This window comes from Sinohyriopsis cumingii, chromosome 6, assembly GCF_028554795.1.
Source record: "Sinohyriopsis cumingii isolate HCF-2022 chromosome 6, ASM2855479v2, whole genome shotgun sequence".
NCBI classification, from domain to species: domain Eukaryota; kingdom Metazoa; phylum Mollusca; class Bivalvia; order Unionida; family Unionidae; genus Sinohyriopsis; species Sinohyriopsis cumingii.
Window position 1 is genome coordinate 114,532,632 of NC_142966.1, and position 22,192 is coordinate 114,554,823.

Genomic DNA, 22,192 nt, shown 5'->3' on the forward strand with positions numbered 1-22,192 from the left:
ACAGTTTGTGTTATACAGAGTTCAAAATATACCCCACTTATTACATTTTTATTTAGAGCTCTAAATTAAACAATGTGAAAGAAATTGTGTTAGCAGTGTGATACAGAATGTCTCTGGTTTTGAAGGTTGATGATCAACCTTTTGTCTTTGATGAGAAAGTCTTTATGTGACAAAGATAATTCTAGCATCATGGGACCAAAATAGACAAAATTTTGATCCTGCCGACCTTAAGCAGATTTCTAAGGTCAATGGTTGGTATTCTGTGCAAAGAAGTGGAAGTTCACCTATGCATACCTTGGAAACCATTTATGATAATAAATTATGGTGCCATTTTAATGTAGATAAAAGTATAAAGAAAAGCAATACATATTACACCTTTATGGACACATGCAGTTCATACAGTTGTTAACAATCAGATATACAAGAGAAAAGACCCAGAAATGTTCTTTGAGAAAAGGTATTCTGTGGGGTAGGGGAGTCTGCAATGACAGGATGTTGTAATCCAGTTAAACACTCAAGATATCGTGCTTACACACTATCTGGGTCTCTCTCACGGAACCAGTATTCATCAATGCCCAATGCACGCCGAATGTCATCGTGTCACCTTAAAAACTTGCTCAAGGCCATAAAACTAATCAGGTCTAGGAATCCCCTATATGGCTACTGCATTTCAAATTTGGTCAAGCCGGATCAGCTGATATTTCAAGAACAACAAAGTATCCTTTTGTTACCCTAAACGTTTGACCAGACACTGCAACCTAATCAAGTACTGAAACCTTCTCTAAATATCCAATCAGAACTAATTTGGTTACAAAGCCACTAACATACTTTAGAAGGTCTGTAAAACTTCCCCTGCCAAACATAATGTTAATGTGACCTTGAAAGTTTAGTCAAGGTCACGAAAAGCTAATAAAATCATGTCCCCATCCATTTTTTCATAAGGCATCTGTACATCAAATTGACTCTAAACCAATCAAACCATACTGACATCCCCTGCTTAACACAAAATACTCCCCTGTGACCTTGAAATTAAGACAAGTTAGTAGAACTTTATCAGGTCCTGTGACCCAATGAAGGTATCAAACTGCAGTCAGGTTTTAAGATACCTTGCTTATGATGTAAGTGTGATGGCTAGATACATGGTGCAAAACCAATATCCCCATCACAGGATGTGGGTGGGGGTGGACATAAAGAACTTAAAGAGGGGCGCTGTAAATGTGTTACTACATACAGACCCCAAAACAAATACGTACCATAAAAATGCATTTGTTCTGCATTTTTAATTTCAGTCAAACATCTTGTTTACCACTTGTTATTTCACTGTTTACCATTTGTCATCTCATCGTGTCATCTCAATGTTTACCACTGGTCATCTCATCATTTATCATTTGTCATCTCAATGTTTACCTCTGGTCATCTCATCATTTACCATTGGTCATCTCATCATTTACCATTGGTCATCTCAATGCTTAAAATCTGTCAACTCATCACTTATCATTGGTTATCTCATCATTTACCATATGTCATCTCATCATTTACCATTTGTCATCTCATCATTTACCATGTCATCTCATCATTTACCATTTGTTATCACATCATTTACCATTTGTTATCACATGATTTACCATTTGTCATCTCCTCATTTACCTTTTGCCATCTCATCATTTACCATTGGTCATCTCAATGCTTACCATTTGTCATCTCATCATTTACCATTGGTCATCTCATCACTTACCATTTATCTTGTGAAGAGGTATGTCTTTTTGTTTGTCATTTACATTCATTCAAGAATTGTTTCTGGAAATTTTCACCCATTGAAGGATCTAAAAGGATACATGGAAATCTCCAGATTCAGACAAAATGAATCAAACAGACCACTTTGCTACCTTCCACAGATGTTGGAGGACTCTGATTGATGTGAAAGCCTACAGAGGAGCAGATGTTGGTTCAGACCATGTGCTGGTGATGGCAAAGCTAAAGACAAGAATCAGAATAAAACCAGGTTCTGTCATTAGGGCAAGTGATATATCCTTTGGTACTACATATAGTTTGGGTCCACAGTGAGGACATGTAGCTCACTGATCTGCATACTGAAGCAAGCATTATCAGAAAGCATGTCTTAGGTAACAGATGACTGATGGTTTAGCATGGATGAGTAAAGCCATGTCAACACCCAGGAGAGAATAACAGAGTGGGAGGCTTGATGGAGGAGAAACATGTATATAATTTGTCACTTAAAGTCAATTGCAATGAAAACATATATATAATTTGTCACTTAAAGTCAATTGCAATGAAAACATATATATAATTTGTCACTTAAAGTCAACTGCAATGAAAACATATATATAATTTGTCACTTAAAGTCAATTGCAATGAAAACAAACAGTAACATAATTTCAAAAATATCAATAAATGCAACAGATTTTTACAAATATGCTGTATGCACCATATGAACAATGTTTAGACCTATTGCACCAAAGAAAAAAGAACAGTGGAGGCATAAATTTAAATTATATAAGTTATAGAATGTAACTGTATTATCCAGAGAACATCTTTATTGCATGGTAGCTAAAGTAAAAACTGGTCTAAATCAGGTATGACAATAGCCAACTAGCAGGTACAAAGTGGAGATAACCTGTAAGTTTTTGAGAAGGACTGGAATTGGAGGTAGGAAAGAAAGTTATCCTAATGTAATATTATCTAGTGAAGAACTTGACAAAAAAGCACCATTTCAAGTTTACAAGCCACTGCAAATGCTCCACAAGCATTCACTGTCCACGGTGTATTCATGAAGAGGAATGTGAAGCAGGAGGGAGGGGATTGTTGATGAACAAAACACAAAACCCCTAAGAATGACCTGGATCACCCACTCATCCCATTCTGAGGGAACAGGTAGATCCAGTGAGCGCAAAAATTGATTTCTTACCAACACAGTAAGAATGCTTCCTAGCGATCAATGTTGGTGTACAAGTAACAGAGAATCCCCTGTCCAGAGGACACTTAACATCCCTTCACACTGGAAGGGACTGAGTGGCTCCAAACACCTGTGTGGGTTGAACAGCACGGTAGAGAGGCAGTTCCTGAGCTTCCAACCTAACTTCCTATATTCTTCCCAAAAGCAAAGGTGACCCAAACAGGGTAATCTGGAGAGTGACGGTATGACAAGGTTGGATAGACATGGATCACAGACATGTAACATGTCGTTTCAAGAGTAAATTGGCTGAACCCTTCAAAGTATTGGCCATGGAACAAATTTGTCCACCCTATAAAACTGACAAGCGGACATATTAACAGCTACTATATTCCTGTAAAGTGCCAGGAGATCAGTACTGAAGGTGTTTTTTGTCTTAAGTCTGTCTCTTCCTCCATGTTGAGATATACCAATTCTTTACAGTAGCGGTCGGGGTGGAGCGCATTCTTAAGTAGCCAACACCCTATCAATGTCCTTGATGGAGGCTTGAAAGCTAAACATCAGTCCATTCCATGGTTGGTTCTAAGTAAGATGTGAAGGATGGTGGACCTGATGGAGTTTTGTAGCACTCACTGTGTGTCGAAGCCCAACTGGGTCTACTTGCAGTACTGGAGAAGACAAACCAGGTGATTTGAAGGCTCAATTCCATCCCTATGTAAACATCACTAGCTCTCCCCAGTGGACAAGCAGTGAACATATGGAAGTCCAGTACTGGCAGCTGGTTTGCCGGGCGAATGGTCAGGCTGGAAGCTGGTGGTATAGAATACAGTCCAGCTACCACCAGTACTGGCTACTGCAAAGGCCTGGCTGGACAGAAATTTTTCACTGAAATCTCCGTCACAGAAAGGGCATGTCACCAATCGTATGGTTGGACAGACGGATCAGTCACTCAGATTCCAGTAAATCATAGTTGGCTGGACAGGATCAATGAAAAGGTGCCCGTGTTGGAACAGCTGGATGGCCAGTGACTGCTGGATGGCAAGTGACAATGTGGTTTTAATATGTAATAGATCCAATGGATCTGCAGTGAATAGTGTGGTTGGCCCGGATGCTGGTGGTATATAGGATGGTCTGCCAATCACCAGTACCCGCCACATCAAAGTCTTGGCTGAATGGACAGATCTCTAATTGAAATCTCTGGAATAGTAATGATAACATGCTGATGGCATGGCTTGACAGAGAGCTCTATCATTAAGATCCCCATATGAACTATTTGGTTGGACCATTTCAATGAAAAGGTACCCATGCTGGGACAGCTGGACTGTTAGTGCCAGTAGGATGGTTGGCGATGTCGGAGCAGCCAGTGATGGCTGGATGGCCAGTAATGGTACGGCAGTATTAAGAGTTGGATCCAATAAATCCAGCATAAACCACATGCACTCGGAATTGCAGACCCAAAGGCCAACCTTGGACATGTGGGGATACTTGTGAATCGTGGACTGCCTAAAATTGGGGATACTCCCCAATGAATTGGTATGACTAACAATGAAACCAAAGGTTGTCTTCCTTGATTTATTCCATCTTTCCTTCCCTTCAATGCCGAATGGACGACTGCTTTGAATAAGCATTTCATGCATATAGTAAACATTTCTCCTAAAACAGCACAAGAAGAGATAAAGCAATGATTAGCAAATTAGTATGTGACTAACTAGTTACATGAATAAATTGGCAAATAAGTATATGACTATTTAACTAAAATGCAAACTCAGACTTCCAATGATTGCATTTTAGAGGCGCTGCATATCATAAACATTGTACACATAGTATAAACAAAATAACAGTCATGGTAAACTACCATGCTCTGAAGTTGCATGTAAATCATTTCAACTGACATTGTGCTGGGATGACACAAAAACAAATTAAAGCTGAAACTAGTAATGTAGTCACTAAAACACTGTTGTAACAGATGAATGAAAGTGTAATATCAGAAACCTATGGCACTGTTATGACTTTATGCACAATGCATAGTTAATGATTAAACCATAATTCTAACAAAATAGCGTGAAATACAAACAAACTAAGCAAAGATATCAAGCAGTACTTTTGGATTTCACTAATAAGAACTCTGTATTGAACGGAGTAAGCAAACAAAGTCAAAGGTACCCAAAGAACTCATCTGATACAATTTAAGAACATGTCTCAGCCTGATGGTCTCAACATTTCTAAACCTTATCAAACTCTTTTCTTTCTGTCTGCTCGAAACAAAACACACATGTAGTTTTGTCTATTCATCAGTACAAAACAGTATCACAACAATCCCAAGGATTCTTTACCTAGCTTGTCAGATCTATTCAGCACAGACAGGTCTTAATAACTAAATCATGTGATGATAAACGGTACAAGGCATAAAGCAAATGAACCAATCGCAAGTTGAGTGACATATGGCATACACATTGTCAATGGACAACATATTAGCATCTTCAGCTCAGAGCCTAATGTGCTGATTGGAGGAATGCTTGAGTTTCTCACTGTTTCAATTAAGCTGTCTAGTTTCAGCTACTGCATACCATGTACTCATTCAGAAAGTTTTGTAAACATTGCAGGCCAAGTTCAACTGGAGACCTTTTACTATCAGAGTGGGATTCAACAATAGTAGGCAGAGAATGACACTGGAGTCAAATCAAAACCCTGCCTTAAGTCAAGTGAATCAAACTAGAGTTCCTCAAGTTATCCTTAGGGTTATAGTGTTATCACCTACAAAAATGTACCTTCTCAAGCTAAGGTTCCTCTTTTCCTTGTACAGCTAACTATAATAATAAATATGATGTAGATCTATCAAACGTTACCTGACCCACTAGACGACGGTGACCTTCTTTTCCTCACTGACTGACCTATATTTTCAGATTTTCCCTCTGATCCCTTATCTTCTGTTGTTTTGACTGGTTTGATCAACTCCTTCCTCTTCCAGGCTGGAGCTTTTTCTGCAGATCTACCTGAAGAGCTCTGTTGTTCAGGAGCACTAACATGATCAGAGTCAATGTCACATGGTCTTAGAAACCTTCCTTTAAGAGAGTTTCTTTCAGTCTTTATATCTTTTATTGTTGATCTTCCTTTGTCTCTATCTTCTCTTTTAGCTGAGCTATCACTTGAACGTGAAATTGACCTCTCTCTTTCTCTTGATCTCCTATTATTTGACCCTGATCTAGAACTTGACCTTGAATGTCTTGATTTATATCTCCTTGGAGATTGTGATCTTGATCTTGAAGGTGAACTCTCACTTGAGCCTGAAGAAGAATGTTTGTTGGCTTGATATCTTCTAGATGTTTTTGACCTGGATTCTGAACCTGACCTTGAATGAGAATGTAATCTATTACTACTGCTCCTCTCAACTGATCTTGACCTTGACCTTCTGTGACTATTTTTATCTTCATGACTGCTGTATCTATTTTTTCTTTCATCAATTCTTCCTTTCTTACTGTTATCTATGTCATCATCATCACCTTGTTTCATAAACCTGTTTCTCTTCCATGATGGCTGATTAGTACTTGGCCTCTGACCTCCTCTATCATCCCCATGACCCCTTTGTCCTTTCTCTGATTCCTTAATCATCATCTCTAACTTTTTCAATGACTGAAACACAAGGATTATGTGTAAATATTATTATGCCGCAAAATGACAGTAGGTATGTAAAACTATTTCCTAGATCCTACATTTGTCATATCTATGATCCATAAAAACTGTTACATATCTCATTTACAGCACTGAAATTTTTGGTGGCATGTTTGGCAATAGTTTGCATATTTTCAGTCACACACAATTTGGCCATCATATGATATAGCATGTTCACTTGACATTTAAGAAAACAAATCTCCATATTATTGTAGTATAAGCTGTATGCCTCTTGATGCCTAGAAAATTTAAAATATTTATCTTAACAGCAAAAGTTACCAAAAAACAATGCCAGTCATGTAAATTCATTGTCTGTAAGCACTCCTATTACCTCGCAACTCTCAAAACTGTCGAGACATGATTATTCTGACTCCAGCTACCAATGATTTCCATAAAAACTAATAACTTAGTAAGACTGTATGATTATCACACAGACCAGTGAGACTGTATAATTATCAAGCAGACCAGTGAGAACATAATTATCACACAGACCAGTAAGACCATGATCATCACAAAGACCAGTAAGACTGTATCATTATCACACAGACCACTGAGACTAATGATTATCACAAAGACCAGTGAGACTAATTATCTATCAGACCAGTGAGACTATAATTATCACACAGACCAGTGAGACTGTATAATTATCAAGCAGACCAGTGAGAACATAATTATCACACAGACCAGTAAGACCATGATCATCACAAAGACCAGTAAGACTGTATCATTATCACACAGACCACTGAGACTAATGATTATCACACAGACCAGTGAGACTGTATGATTATCTATCAGACCAGTGAGACTATAATTATCACACAGACCAGTGAGACTGTATAATTATCAAGCAGACCAGTGAGAATATAATTACCACAGACCAGTGAGACCATGATCATCACACAGACCAGTGAGAATATGATCATCACACAGACCAGTAAGACTGTATCATTATCACACAGACCACTGAGACTATATGATTATCACACAGACCAGTGAGACTATAATTATCACACAGACCAATGGTCCATGAAAATTTGTAATAAACTGATGTTCATTATTCATTAAATTGTAATCCAAATGATCCAATGTCACCTGTCTTATACCATATTTATAAATGTACAATGCAACCATGACTGAAAACGGTACAGACCCAGATATGTACATCCATGATGCAGCAGCAGTCTGAGGTCTATGCTGTTTTTTATATTTATGATTTCAAGTGAACAACATAAATCCAATCTGCGAGTGCATTATGGGATATCCAATCTGCATGTTACAATTCTAAAAATAATTTCAAAGACTTTACTAAATTCCTAACTGTTCCACTGTATTAACATAAGCATATGTCTAAGTCAATCAGTTTTGATGTTATTAATCTTTGTGAATCACCCTCATTTGTATGATTTACGACAATTTAAAGTTTGCACGCACTAAAGAAAAGCTATTTTAATGGTATGAATATGTAAGCTATGAACTGTACACCTACACCCCATCTTTCTGCAGCCACATCCTCTAGACTACGTCCCTCCTCTTTTGCCTTTTCTTCACAACGCTGATAGGCCCTTCTTAACCAGGAGATCCCACCATCTCCTGGTCTGGGAACTTTTGAAGCCACTGACCTGGTCTGCTCTTTGTTTTCTTGAGGAAGTCCAGTCCCTCCCTCTTTCCAATATGGATTCAACTCCCTTGAATGCATTCCAGGCTGAAAAATAAATACATAAAACTACATAAATTTATTCGGTTAACTTGCTAGATTTTGATCCTTTAATTTCACCATGTTTTCACTAAGACAAGAGTCACTCAAACAAACTGAAACTATACTAGTCAAAACTGACTTCTGGGAAATCACAAAAAGACAGTTTCTTCTCTTTTCCTATTCATTTTACCTAATTTGTATTGTAACCATATGAAATATTCTTGAGAAACTCTAATTAATCAAATTAATTTCAAAATTAGTTCTTAAATCTAAATCTGAGCTAACATCTTCACAAGTTCAGTAAAATAATCCTTATCATAACCTTTCACCACAAACATGATGCCATGAAAAGATCGGCAAATGCAGGACCACACAATCAGCTCACTTACCTTTATGACCAGGCAAACTAACTGCAATTATTGGGAAAATGAAATGTCATATAAGCAGTGCAGGTTCTTCCAAAACATTCCAGATCATAATGTATCTGGAGTGTATATATTACCTTGCTATTCCAAGTCCCCACTCCCACCCTGCCCAAAAAGACAATGCTTGGTTTAGCAATATCCTGTGACTTGCAAACAGCTCATGTGCATGCATTTACATTACTTTCCATTCATGCTATAACCTCAGGAACACATCGATGGTGTAAACTGAGTCACCTTTATATGCCTTGCTGTTGCTCTCTTTAAATACAGGTGCCACGTACAATGGGCAGAATAAGGTAGAGCAATTGTAAGCATTTCAAATTGATTATGTGGGGTGCGTACAAGCAATATGTGCACACTGTGGTTAGAGGAAGGAAAGGTGACCATTTCTTCCAAGTAACTTTCCAAAGGCTAAGACAACATTAATCAAGAGATGTAGACACCATTAGTAACACCAATGCCACCACCTCTATAGCCAACATTCTCCTTGTCAAGTCTGTGAAGGCTGAAAGCTCAGTGAGGATACATCAGAGAAACAGGAAGGAACCATATGGCATACTCAATAGGAACTGCCTCTTCTTACCCTACTCTCAACAAGGAACGTTTCCACAGACCTCTAACAAAGGTCTGACAAAACAGATGGAAACAAGGACCAGTTCTATCCCAGCATTTCTCCCCATCAACTCTCAGCAGCAATAATGCTTTACTGACTTCTCTGGGGGTCAAATTATTCAACTTTTCGTGAAATGGAGCGGACACAACCTATCAGTTTTTTCAGTGGGCCTTGCGATCATGCTCTGTGCTGTTTTCCCTTTGCTACAGAGTTCCATTCGCAGCAAGAATCAACATACTTATGAAAAGCGCATCATGGCCAGACAAATAATATCATACTTATGAAAAGCGCATCATGGGCAGACAAATAATATAATCATCGCAATTTTACTTAAGACCCTTTTCTAGATCTCAAAGCCAGTGACACAGTTGATCTGTTCATGAATCTAACACTCTCATCCGCTTCACTTTGAACATCATGCTCAGAATGGAGATACCATAATTGGTTCTCAGTGATATTTGGGAGGTTGTTGCCATAGTCAGCCTAGAGAAAGAATGCCTCTCACATACCTTCCCAGCTCCATTCACACATCTTCCAAGAAATCGTGTACAGTGATATATGATTCCAATCCTTTTTAAATGAAAAATAATTTCCACGTATTGTCCAGATGAAATTCATTTTGTTAAGGTTCACCATTAATGAATGGAATTAAAGAGCATTTTAACTATATGTTCATTGTTCAAATCAAAAAATGTTTCTATTTCAAGACTCTCCTATAAATCAGACAAATGACCACGTACTAAACCACAAAATGCATCACAAGAAACAATAATAGAGAAAAAAACCTTTAATACTAAAGAAATCAGAATAATCAGTTCAAAATCAAGATTGCAATGTCTCAAGTAGAATAACCATTACCTGACAAAGCAAATAATTATGAAGAAAAAAAATAATATTAGTGTAAACCATATACAAGGATTTGGTACATGTACCACTTGCAATTTATATTGCATGATAGACAAAGAAAACATTTCCTATCACAGTATAAAAAGCAACAAATTCAAAGTATTAGAATCTTATGAAGAAAATGTTTTAACCATGAATTAATCTCCACCAATAATACCAAACATTAACACTTTTCAAACAACCTAAACTCCTTAATACAATTTGGTTACAAAACCATCACTTAAAAAAACTTAATATATATTTTTACAAACGATCTTAAATGTTATACAATACTGTATAAAAAAGGATATAATTTTCTGTAAAATCCACTTACATATGCATGTAATTTGATAAAACCAGTCACCAAACAGGTATTGATATTCACAGTACCTGTATAATTTCTCACCTAATATATAAAACAAGAGATGATACTTCTCCCATTTCTGCTGCGACCTATTTAAGAACCAGCAAATTACATTTCAGGCAAGATGTCACACAGCATAATTATTTAGTACCAATGTTAGACCAGATCAAATTTGACTTACTGCTCCATAATGAATGGCAGTCCATTTATCAATGTTAGCCCACATCAAATCTGACTTACTGCTCCATAATGAATGGCAGTCCATTTACCAATGTTAGACATGATCAAATTTGACTTATTACTCCATAACGAATGGCCGTCCATTTACCAATGTTACTGCCAGACTTGGCCACAATCACTCTAATTTAATATGTAAATGAAACATGCTGAATGGATTACTGCCTTCTCGCTGGTCTACAAAAATGAGGTTATCAGCTGGAGTAACACGTCATTTTGGTCCACCAATAAGTTGACAGATTCATACATATTTAGCCAAGATTATTAAAAACAATAATGTTTAACAATGTGTTCTCTTTACTAATGACCAAACAAGAAGCTTTATCACAGTACAGTTTTGATAACTTTACATATCAAAACAGAAATTAAGGGATGATAAGCTATATAATTATCTCTTAAACTCTCCAATATCACATGTAGCAGACATGACGGTTTGTTATGATGCTAAACTAGTCTTCATACGTATTAAAAGATACTGATATGGAGCTGTCTGTGGACTAACCAGTCTACTAGACAAACCTAATCAACTACCCGGGTGTTTGGACTGGCTAAAAAATATGTTTACAGCAAGCACCCAAATGATCCATACTGCTACCTCCAAACATTCTGGCCATAACTAAACACATTTAGTTATGACTCAGCTATGTCTTTGTTTCTGTCATCAAGTGGTGGCAAATTTCCCCTGAATTTCTAGTACTGAATTTAGTAGTGTGAGAACCCTGGGGGACACTACCAGTTTAGGGAATGCCCTTTCAAAATATTACTTCTTGGGGCTTCATGAGAATTTTGTTGCACCTCTAAACTTCCTTCATCTACACTGCTTGAAACAATCTGATCCACATTCTAAAAAAGCACTAGGTCAGTCATTTTTATACCAAAAAACAGAAAACACCTGTCTCACTGCTGCTTTGCCTTGGATTCCTTGTCTAATCTGACCTAATCCCATCCTAACATTTCATTCATTTGCAACACTGAGTTCTGAACCTTCTTCAACCAACCATGTCAGCCTCTCTTAGGAACATGTTATGAATCATTCTACCATTTGCTCAAAGAAGCAAATTTCACCCCTGGAATTACTGTCTTCAGGGTCTAATCAGTGTTAAACTGAACATCTTAACCTGGGGTCACTTCTCCATCAGGCCACTGCAGACAAAACCAGACCAAAATGCCCCCTGTTCAAGCAAAGGTCACAAAAGCAAGAGTCCTTTGAGGAGACTGATGGTCTACTGGGTGAAAAGAATTTCCAGGAATTCAAGACATTCTTTGGCAACAAGATTTTCAAATTAACTGCTTTGGACAAAGTGGATGTCAAATTGGCACCATTTTCATTTAGGCCAAAGCAGACATCATTAGAATTCTTTTCTTCAAAACCTGATGTCATAATGATCATACATATATGGGAAATAGTTACAACAACCATCATGGCTGCCATACTTAATGTATGACTGGCACCATTTTCATTTACAACCCAACTATGCATCATAAGTCTACTGGTGAAAACCCCATGTTGATATAGTCATCCATTTTTGAGTATGGATAACATTATTTTTAAGACAGACACCATGGTGGCCATATTGAGAGTTAGGGTTAGTCATTTTCTTTCAGGACCAAGCAGATACCAGAAGAACTCAGATGAAACCCCCGTATCAAAGTGGAGTAGCAAAATCAAGATATTCAAGATGGCCATATATTGGACATTAGAACAACACTATTTTAATTTAATATCAAAAAACATTATTATAAGTCATTTACTGAAAACCCCAAGATAATATGACCATTCATTAGAAAGAATAGTGATAACAAGATTTTCAAGCTGGCAACTGTGGTAGCATTATCAGAGCCCCAAGAGAAGTACCATTTTTATTTATGCCATGGAGACTCAAAAACATCTTTTGGTGAAAACCTTATGTCAATATGACTTTCCATTCTGGAGAAGTAACGATAAAAAGATTTTCTAGATGGCTGTTGTGAAGGCAGTATTGAACATAAGATTGGCACCATTATCATTCAGGGCCAAGTGGACATAATAAGAAGTCTTTTATAATGTTGATATGACCATCCATTCAGTAGGAGTACCGATAACAAGACTTTCAAGATGGCTGCTGTGTAGTGTCCATATCTGGAAATTAGATAAGTACCATGTTCACTGAATACCAATTGCACATGATAAGAACTCTAATAGTGAAAAATCCGTGTTAAAATAACTTTGTTCAGGAGGAGATGCAATAAGAAGATTTTCAAGATGGTCACCATGGCTGGCACCATTTTGATCTTGGTCCAAATAAACATCATAAAAAGTATTTTTTTGTGAAAAACCCATGTATGAGGAGCAGCTATAACAAGATTTTCAAGAGAGACACTGTAGGGGCCATTTAGGACTAACTAGACATCATAAGAAGTCTTTTAGTGTCAACTCCATTTTTATTTGACCATCCATTCAGAAGCAATAGCAACAACCCAACTTTCAAGATGTCTGCCACGGTGGCCATATTGGACATTAGATCAGCACCATTTTCTTTGGAATCAACTTGACATCACAAAAAGACTTTCAGTGAAAAACTTCATGTTAATTAAAGATTTTCAAGATGGCTGCCATGGTGGCCATACTGGAAATCAGATCAGCATCATTTTCATTTAGGACCAGCTAGATATCATAAGAAGTCTTTCAATGAAAACCCCATACTGATATGACCATTCATTCTAAAGGAGTAGCAACAAAACAATTTCCAAGACAGCTACCATGGCAGCCATATTTGATTTCAGACTGGCCCCATTATAATTTAGGACCAATTACGCATTAAAAGTCTTTCAGTGAAAACCCCATGTTGGCATGACCATCATCTACAACCAACTACATCATGGGATGAATGTGTGTGTAAAACTTCATGGCAATCATCCTTGTAGTTTAGAAGGAGTAGCAATAAGAAATGTGTGCTAGCGGATGGACAGACATCACATGACGGACAAAATACAATGCCATAAGCTTTTTGATTATGACCTGTAGAGCTAAAAATAAAATATGCACAATAGTGGATTAATAAGTACACTAAAGGGATTGTTTTTAGATTAATAGCAGAGGTCATTTAGTAAACTAACTGATCAAAGTTAACAAACACCTTAAAGCAGTTCCTCACAAATCATTGAACTTTTGGTATAGTCTGAAGATCAATCAAGTTTTCTTGCCCAGGAGTATTGGAAGTTATCTGTGCTGAGAGCTGATACAATTTATGTGGAAAAACTATTTAAAAAACATAGTTATCAAATCTGTGTATTTACAATTTTGAAATGTTTGTGTATTGTAGTTTTAGGGTCATGTTCTGGTATCTGAATTTACATCTACATTTTTGCAGTGTGCAGTTTTGCTGGGTTTTTTTAATTGCAGCTTGTGACTAACATAAAAACACAATGAATATTAAACCATGCAGAAATTTTTCCATAAATGGAATCAGACTAACCAAATGTACTGAAAAACATTACCTTCAAACATTGTGTACAAATAGCGATTTACAAATCAATTATTTTGAACCTTTGTGATGACACTACCTGATCAAGTATATTTCGTTCCTGCTTTTCTTTTTCCCCTTCTTTCTTCAGCCTCTCTTTTATTTCCTGTCTAGAGATGGTGGGAATACAATCCATGGGAGCCTCCATCCAACTTTCTCTCTGTGAGGAAACAAAAAATGGGTACAGGTTAAAAATCAATAAGGGTTCCTGCACCAAAAACACTTCTATTTTCAAGGAGTTTTCCAGGACATTTAATGATAAAATGACAAATTATAGGAGTCACTTTCATAGTCTGATACTTTGATTAAAGACATAATACTGCAGCTGAAGGCATGTGTGCAAATACTCTCTTAGTTATCAGACTCAACCATGGTTACCAACATAATATGACGATCGTTGCAAAATTGTTCACTGTAAATTTGCAGTGGAAAAATAACATTTTTGCTAACAAAATTTAGTTTAGCTTTTTAATATCAAATTCCAGGACATTTTATGAAAAAATAGTAATTTTCAAGGAGGTTTCCAGGATATTTTTGTGGAATTCAGAATTCCAGTTCCTGGACCTCCTTAAAAATCAGGAGGGTGCAGAAACCCTAATTACTAATACAATAAAAACATTTCTCTCTCTATCTCTCTCACAAAATACTTGTTCTGAAGTATTTCAAACTGCTTAATTTTTTTAAATTATTAAATCAAACAAGAATTATGCTCAAAGTTTATGGCAATGAAACAACATTAATTTCCTTAACTACTTCTTTCTCAATTATCTATCCACTTTTCCCCAACCCTACCAATTTCACCTACCCATCTGGCTATGAATTAAACTCTAAAATATCTGTAGAGATATTCAGATTGTATCTCCAAAAAACAAGCATGTATCTCAAATAATACATTTATAAATAGAGTAAGTTAAATGGTACTATCTAACTTTATACACAACTCAAGACCAGACAGACATCTGTTCATATTGGTATATTCTGTGATGAGCTATATAAAAATGATGAGTACATTAATCTCTCTTTCTGTCTTTGTCTCTCTCTTTCTTGCACACACAAAATTATATATATCCTCCTCATGTAAAACAATATTATCTAATTCTAAACAACATGACTTACCAGCATCCTCGTGGTAACTCTCGAGTTTCAAAAACCTTCTCTAACATGTATAAAAACATAAATAAATTTGGCTTCTCTCTGGGGCCTACTCACTTAAAGAACAATAAACTGGCCCAAGGCAGGTTGATCCCAGCCTCACTATATTCCAATATTCTGTTAACCTGGGGTGATACCATACTCTGTACTCTGATGATACCAGTACAATCCCTATTTAAGAACTAGGCTGCTCCCATTCTAATGACTGGGTGTGAACCCAAGGTATGTACTGGGGTGATCCTAGTTTTAGAGCTTGGCTGGTCCCTGAGGCTGAACATCAAGTATGATCACTGATCATGAGGTGTTTGAAAACACAGTTGATATCAAGGCATATTGTAGTTACTAAATTAGTAGTTTAAAGAGTATCCAAACTGGGTGTAAAACAGGCCAAACAAATTTGATATTTTGAGAAAATAAAGTTTTAATTGATAGCCCCCATAAAAATATAAACTATTAAACAGGCTGTTACCTAATATTATCGGATTCGGCCAATGTGGGTATGTGAGAAAGCTTGCCAGTAGCTTCTCGTAGGTCGGTGGTTCTTTCTGGGGTTTTCCCAGATTCTTCATCCACCATTAATACTGGCCACCATGTATAGCCTATCGTGTGCTGCAAAATGGCGTTAAATCCCACAACAACAACCTAATATTATAATAAATTCATGACTAAATTCTGCACAGTGCTAAAACTAGATGTTGAAGTCAATAATAACAATGATGAGACTGGCATTGGAAAAGTTATCTCTTAGCTTCACTTATACTTTACATGTGAGATGAAAATGTGTGTTGGTATACTCTGATCTTATGAGTATGTTACAGAAGAAATTCCATGACAAAAGTAAATACTGGGACCAAAATGACTATACTTTAACATAACCAAACCTCCAGTCTTGGACCTTTGATAGCTATTTTAGTGTCTTCACTCTGGGTGTTTTCTTGTCCTTTCTCAACCCAAGCAAGTTCCTCATCACTCTCTGAACTCTGTAATTTAAAGGTCATCATAATGTTTATCAGAAAAAGGCAGCAAAGTAAAAGCAGCTCTGTGTGTGTGTCTAACAACATATACAATCAACCACTATCCATTCATCCACCAGAAAATACAAAACTTCTTATAGAATTTTAAGGAAAGGCTAGGTGATAATAGATTTTTCTGTAATAATTTATAACTGGAACTGCTTTTATAAACAGATAATTACTTATAACATTATATACATAATTATATAAACAGCCATCAACTTGATAATGGATCGCTCAAACTGATCTCATCAACTTGATAATAGATCCATGGTTCCCATGCTTTTCTAAAGATAAATTTCCTGGTTATTTCCAGGGTTTTTCCAGTTTGAAATTACATTTTTCAAGGTTCACATGACCATTACTGAATGGAATTAAAGAACATTTTTGATTATAAAACATCCACTTTCTAAATCTAAAGATGTTTCTCTTTCAACACTCACCAAAAACATAAAAGTCAGAAAAGATTCAAAACATGTACAAAACCATAAAATGTATCACATGAAACAAGTTTAATTATATTTCTATAAATTGGCATGTAATGTCAATTCAATGTACAGAATAAAAATTCTAACTTTATTTTGCTGCATTATGTTGCTAAGTGGGAACAACATAATGAACATAAATTATCTTTTGTTTCTTTTCAAACCTTTAATTCAAAAGAATTCCATAGCAATATATATATGCATCTCACAGAAAGTAACAATTTCTATTACAGTATATAAAAAACAATAAACGCAATTAGAATCTTGCCTTGTAACGGAAAGAGTTTAACCCTGAATGTATCTGTGCTAATAAAATCCCAAACAAGATTTTTCAAACCATCTACTTAAGATGATCTGGTTAAAAAGCCATCATTTAAAAAACATTTTCAAAAGGGTTGATTTAAATTTTGACAAAAGACCTTCAAATTTATATACTGTTGTATAAACAAGGACTGAATTTTCTGTAAAATCAACTACTCTTCTTGTAATTCATTAAACCAGTCCCCAAACCTGTATTAATACAGAGGCCCATATTGTTTTAATATATAATACAAGGGACGACAATTTCTCATTTCAACTCTGAGAATCAACAATTTGGACAACAAATTTTGCTTAAAATGAATAGCAGTCCATTTTCTAGTTTCCTCCGAATATTCTCACCCCATTTTTCATATTTGGACATTTAGGTTGGGGTGTGGGGTCATTGCAACTGCATATCGAAAATTTGGAATTTGCTGCCACTGTGTGGTAGCAATATATTGTAGTCGCTTACCAGCAGGCCTAGAAAATTTAAACTTATGTTATATCGACTCACACCTGCATGAGATTGATAGGAAATTGATTTTCTCAGAATGGCAAGTAATATAATTGTTATGTCGTTAATCCACTGACAGACAAGACGAAACTACAGCTTAGGTGAAACCTGACCCAGTACTCGCCATTTGCATTACTAGTCACATGACTTCACAAATCTGAAATGACAGCATCAGAAGTCCAAAAGTCACGTGATATCAACAACAAACTCCTTTATAATGTTGTTGTACAGAAATTCAATTATATTAAATGAAAGTAAGATACTTTTTGTAAAAACCAGCAATCTGGCCAGTATGATTTATGAAGCAGAGAGTTCACGTCAACATGATAGTCACGTGATACAAAAAAACTCCAGAAGTTGTTCTCGGAATGTATAAATATGGAGAATTTTTGTATTTTATTACAACCAGTATATGACTTTCATTTTAACAAAATTATTTATTATAACATTTGAAAATGTGGGTTGTTAGATTTGTGTACTCATGCTACTAGCAATGCAAATTTTGAGTACCAGGTCACATTTCATCAATGACATAGTTTTATCTTGTCTTTCAGCAGATTAAAGACATAATGATTTTAATATTCACAATTTCTGATAAAAAAAGTAATTTTTATATTAATTTCATGCACGTATCACTCAATCTAACAACATTTAATGTTTACTAAGCCATCCGGTAAGCGGCTACGATTTGCTACCACCATGTTGGCCTCTTCTGATGTTTGACAGGTTTTCATACCTTCCATTTAAGGAAAGATATGGATATTGAGCTGACTTGGAAAATAAAAGTCTACTAGACGAATCAAATCCACTGGACATTTGGACTAACTCATCATATATGTTTATTGCAAGCAACCAAATGATCCATACTGCACCCTCTGAATATTCTGGTTAGAACTTGATAAATTTAATTCACAATCAGTTTAGTTACAACTCAATTATGATTATTTCGAACGTCAAGTGGTGGCAGAAAATTCATGGGTTTTCCCAACTTTCATCAATATTTGCGAAATTCAAAAACTTTTCATGGTCGGGGAAAAATTGTCATTTCTCCCGACTTTTTCCCAATAGCGTGGGTACCATGTAGATCCCTCAAAATGATCTTCTGGGTTCCTTGGGTGATTAAGCCATTGAGACAGATCTTATTTCTTAACTGGATGAGTGTCAATTTTCAACCCCAGAGGACCCCTACACTGGATAATGATTATGTAATATGATAAATAATGAACTTAAGCAATTTTGATAGCATACCATAACAAAAATCACCAAATGTGAGGCTTATTTAATATGATAAGCAGTGAACTTCCACAATGTGGATAGTAACACCATCAAAGAAACAGCTGATTCTAACTTTTGGTCTACGCTTATCTCTGGTACCAATTATATTGTTGATAAAAATAAAGTACCCCCCACATAAATACACACACATTTTAGGATGTAAACAAGTATGGTAAACCAGTCTAACTTTTTTGCTGAAACTGACAGGATGCTCACTTGCTCATTCACTGCATAAAATCAAGTATTCAGATAATACTAGATGGACACTCAAAATGTCAGGAATACAAGGGTATAAATCTGTAAAATCCAAATTTCTGCCAACCAGTTCAACAATTTTTAGCTTTTCTTTCCAGCCCAATGACATCAATAGTAATAAACATTCTCTCAAGTATAATTAATAAATCTGTTGATTATCATCTATTAAATCACCCAAAGAACATGATGAAAAGGTTTCAACTAATCCATTGAATTAACCTCTATTAAATGTCATAAAAACACGATGGAAACAAGGTATCCTCAAAATCATATGATTTACAGAGACAATCACTTCTGAAGTTGGAAGTAATTGAAATTGTGACCTTTCAAAAACAAGGCAATAAACATGACATACAAAAAATTAGTAGAATTATTTGTTCTAGTGTTTACTTAAAAATCATTTAAAACCAAAAAATTCCCAATAATTTTTTCTTACAAATCTAATTTCACTAAATTAATTTTAATTTTATGAGTGAAAAACCCAAAACAGATCAAAAGTTGTAGAGAATTATGATGATATAAAACTATTTACCAAATTTTCTCAAAACTGGATGAGAAATATAGTCTTCAGATCTAAGAGAGATTACAAGTTCAGTCAATCTCATTAATATGCACAAATCTCACTTATTACAGAACCTGATTTAAGATAATGATGATATGAGCTTGATGCATTTTGCCAAGGAGCAAAATCCAATTGAAATTCATTCTCCAGAGTGTAACAGGTTCAACCACTTAGATACATGATTATCAAATAAATAAGAGAGATGCCAACAACTACCAATATGAAATTATACATATCAGCTATAAAATAAAATTGATTCTTAACATGAAGGTAGGAATAATTAAAATTTTATCCAATAATTTATCAAAAATGCCATCTTTAGAAGCTCAGCCAATCAGATGCAAGATCATCTCATTAATATGCGTAACTCTCACCTCATAATAAATCTCTGTGGAAATCTGATCAGAAATAGTCACGACTGAGTTGACCAAGCTCATCAATCAGATGCAAGATTACCTCATTAACTTGTATGGATCTTTCTCACAATCATACTCATTCAAGATCACCTCATTAATTTGTGTGGATCTTTCTAATAATTGTACTCATTCAAGATCTCATTTATTTGTGGGGATCAGCAACACCAACATTAAATTCACACAATCAGTACGAAACCTAGGTGTTACTCTGGACAGTACTCTCAAACTGCACCAACATGTCATGAACATATGCAAGGCTGCATATCTTGGGCTGAGACGCATCAGCTCAATTTGCAAATATCTTTCAGTTGATGCCACTAAAACACTTGTGTGTTCATTAGTACTTTCAAGACTGGACTATGGTAACTCAATTCTGTCTGGTTCATCTCAATATCTGCTCCAGAAACTTCAAAAAGTTCAAAACACAGCTGCTCGGATCATACTTAGAGCACCACGATCAGAGCACACCTCCCCGCTGCTCTGTACCCTACACTGGCTATCCATTCAATCCAGAATCAAACACAAAATTTCTTCTCTGTGCTACATTTCACTGTCGGACTCTAGTCCAACATACCTATCCGACCTCACCCATGTGTACATATCAGCAAGATACTTACGCTCCTCTTCTGACAATCATATACTCATTATTCCCACTATGGAAAGAAAGTCATATGGACAGTGTTCTTTTGCATACCAGGGCCCAGGAATGTGGAATGAATTGCCCACTGAACTCAGACATAAAGACACAGTGATCACATTCAAGAGTACTCTCAAAACTCACTTATTTCAACTGCAAGAACAAACTTAAAGACCTAATAATGTTTCCTACCGTAAATATTCTCAGCATGTTTTTTAATGTTTCCAAATTTCATGGTGTTTGTATCTGTAATCATATCATTATATGTTTTTTATCTTATAGGTGTTGTCTAATTTTGTAAAGCGCTTAGAGCTTCTATAGATTAGGCGCTATACAAAGCCCTCATTATTATTATTATAAACTCACTCAAGATCACTTCATTTTTGTGTGCCTCTTTCTCATCATTGTTTTCATTCAAGATCACCACATTCTTGTGTGGATCTTTCTCATAATTATACTCATTCAAGATCACCTCATTAACTTGTGCTGATTTCATTTATAATTGTACCCATTCAAAATCGCCTAATCAAACTTGTGTAGATCTTTCTCATAATTGTACTCATTCAAGATCACCTCATTAACTTGTGCTGATTTCATTTATAATTGTACCCATTCAAAATCGCCTAATCAAACTTGTGTAGATCTTTCTCATAATTGTACTCATTCAAGATCACCTCATTAACTTGTGCTGATTTCATTTATAATTGTACCCATTCAAAATCGCCTAATCAAACTTGTGTAGATCTTTCTCATAATTGTACTCATTCAAGATCACCTCATTAACTTGTGCTGATTTCATTTATAATTGTACCCATTCAAAATCGCCTAATCAAACTTGTGTGGATCTTTCCCATAATTGTACTCATTCAAGATCTTGATATTTAGTCCACTGAAAAATTTCAATCAAAATCAGATCAGAAATACATTATCTAGAGTGATAACAAATAAAGTCAATTGGATACAGGATCACCTTATCAGTATGCATGGATCTAACACCTCATTAATATGCCTGGATCTTCCTGATTATTAAATTCATGTGTGATATTGATTATATTAGCCTATATTCCAAGTCTGATCAGAAATATGACTTCTTGTGTGGTCAAAAATTCAGCCAATCTGAAATCAAAGTCAACTCATTATATGTGTGGATCTAGTTCATTATTAAATTCATGAGAGAACTCGATATTAGCATATATTCCAAGACAAAATAAAACTGGATATTAACAAATAAAGCTTTCAGATTTGTAAGAAGTTCAGACAATCTGTCACAAGATCAGCTC

The 22,192-nt window shown here is 35.7% G+C and overlaps 1 protein-coding gene across 1 annotated transcript in view; it reads right to left on the bottom strand.

Annotated features, from left to right (window-relative positions):
• LOC149797767 (pre-mRNA splicing factor CWF19L2-like) overlaps window positions 1-22,192 on the bottom strand; it is a 63,354-nt gene that overhangs the window by 35,987 nt on the left and 5,175 nt on the right. Inside the window, exons 4-7 of the mRNA XM_089962709.1 lie at window positions 16,337-16,435; window positions 14,344-14,463; window positions 8,067-8,282; window positions 5,758-6,541 (exon numbers count right to left, since the gene is read on the bottom strand). Of these exons, the coding sequence (XP_089818835.1) occupies window positions 5,758-6,541; window positions 8,067-8,282; window positions 14,344-14,463; window positions 16,337-16,435 (1,219 nt within the window). The remainder of the gene's footprint in view (window positions 1-5,757; window positions 6,542-8,066; window positions 8,283-14,343; window positions 14,464-16,336; window positions 16,436-22,192) is intronic.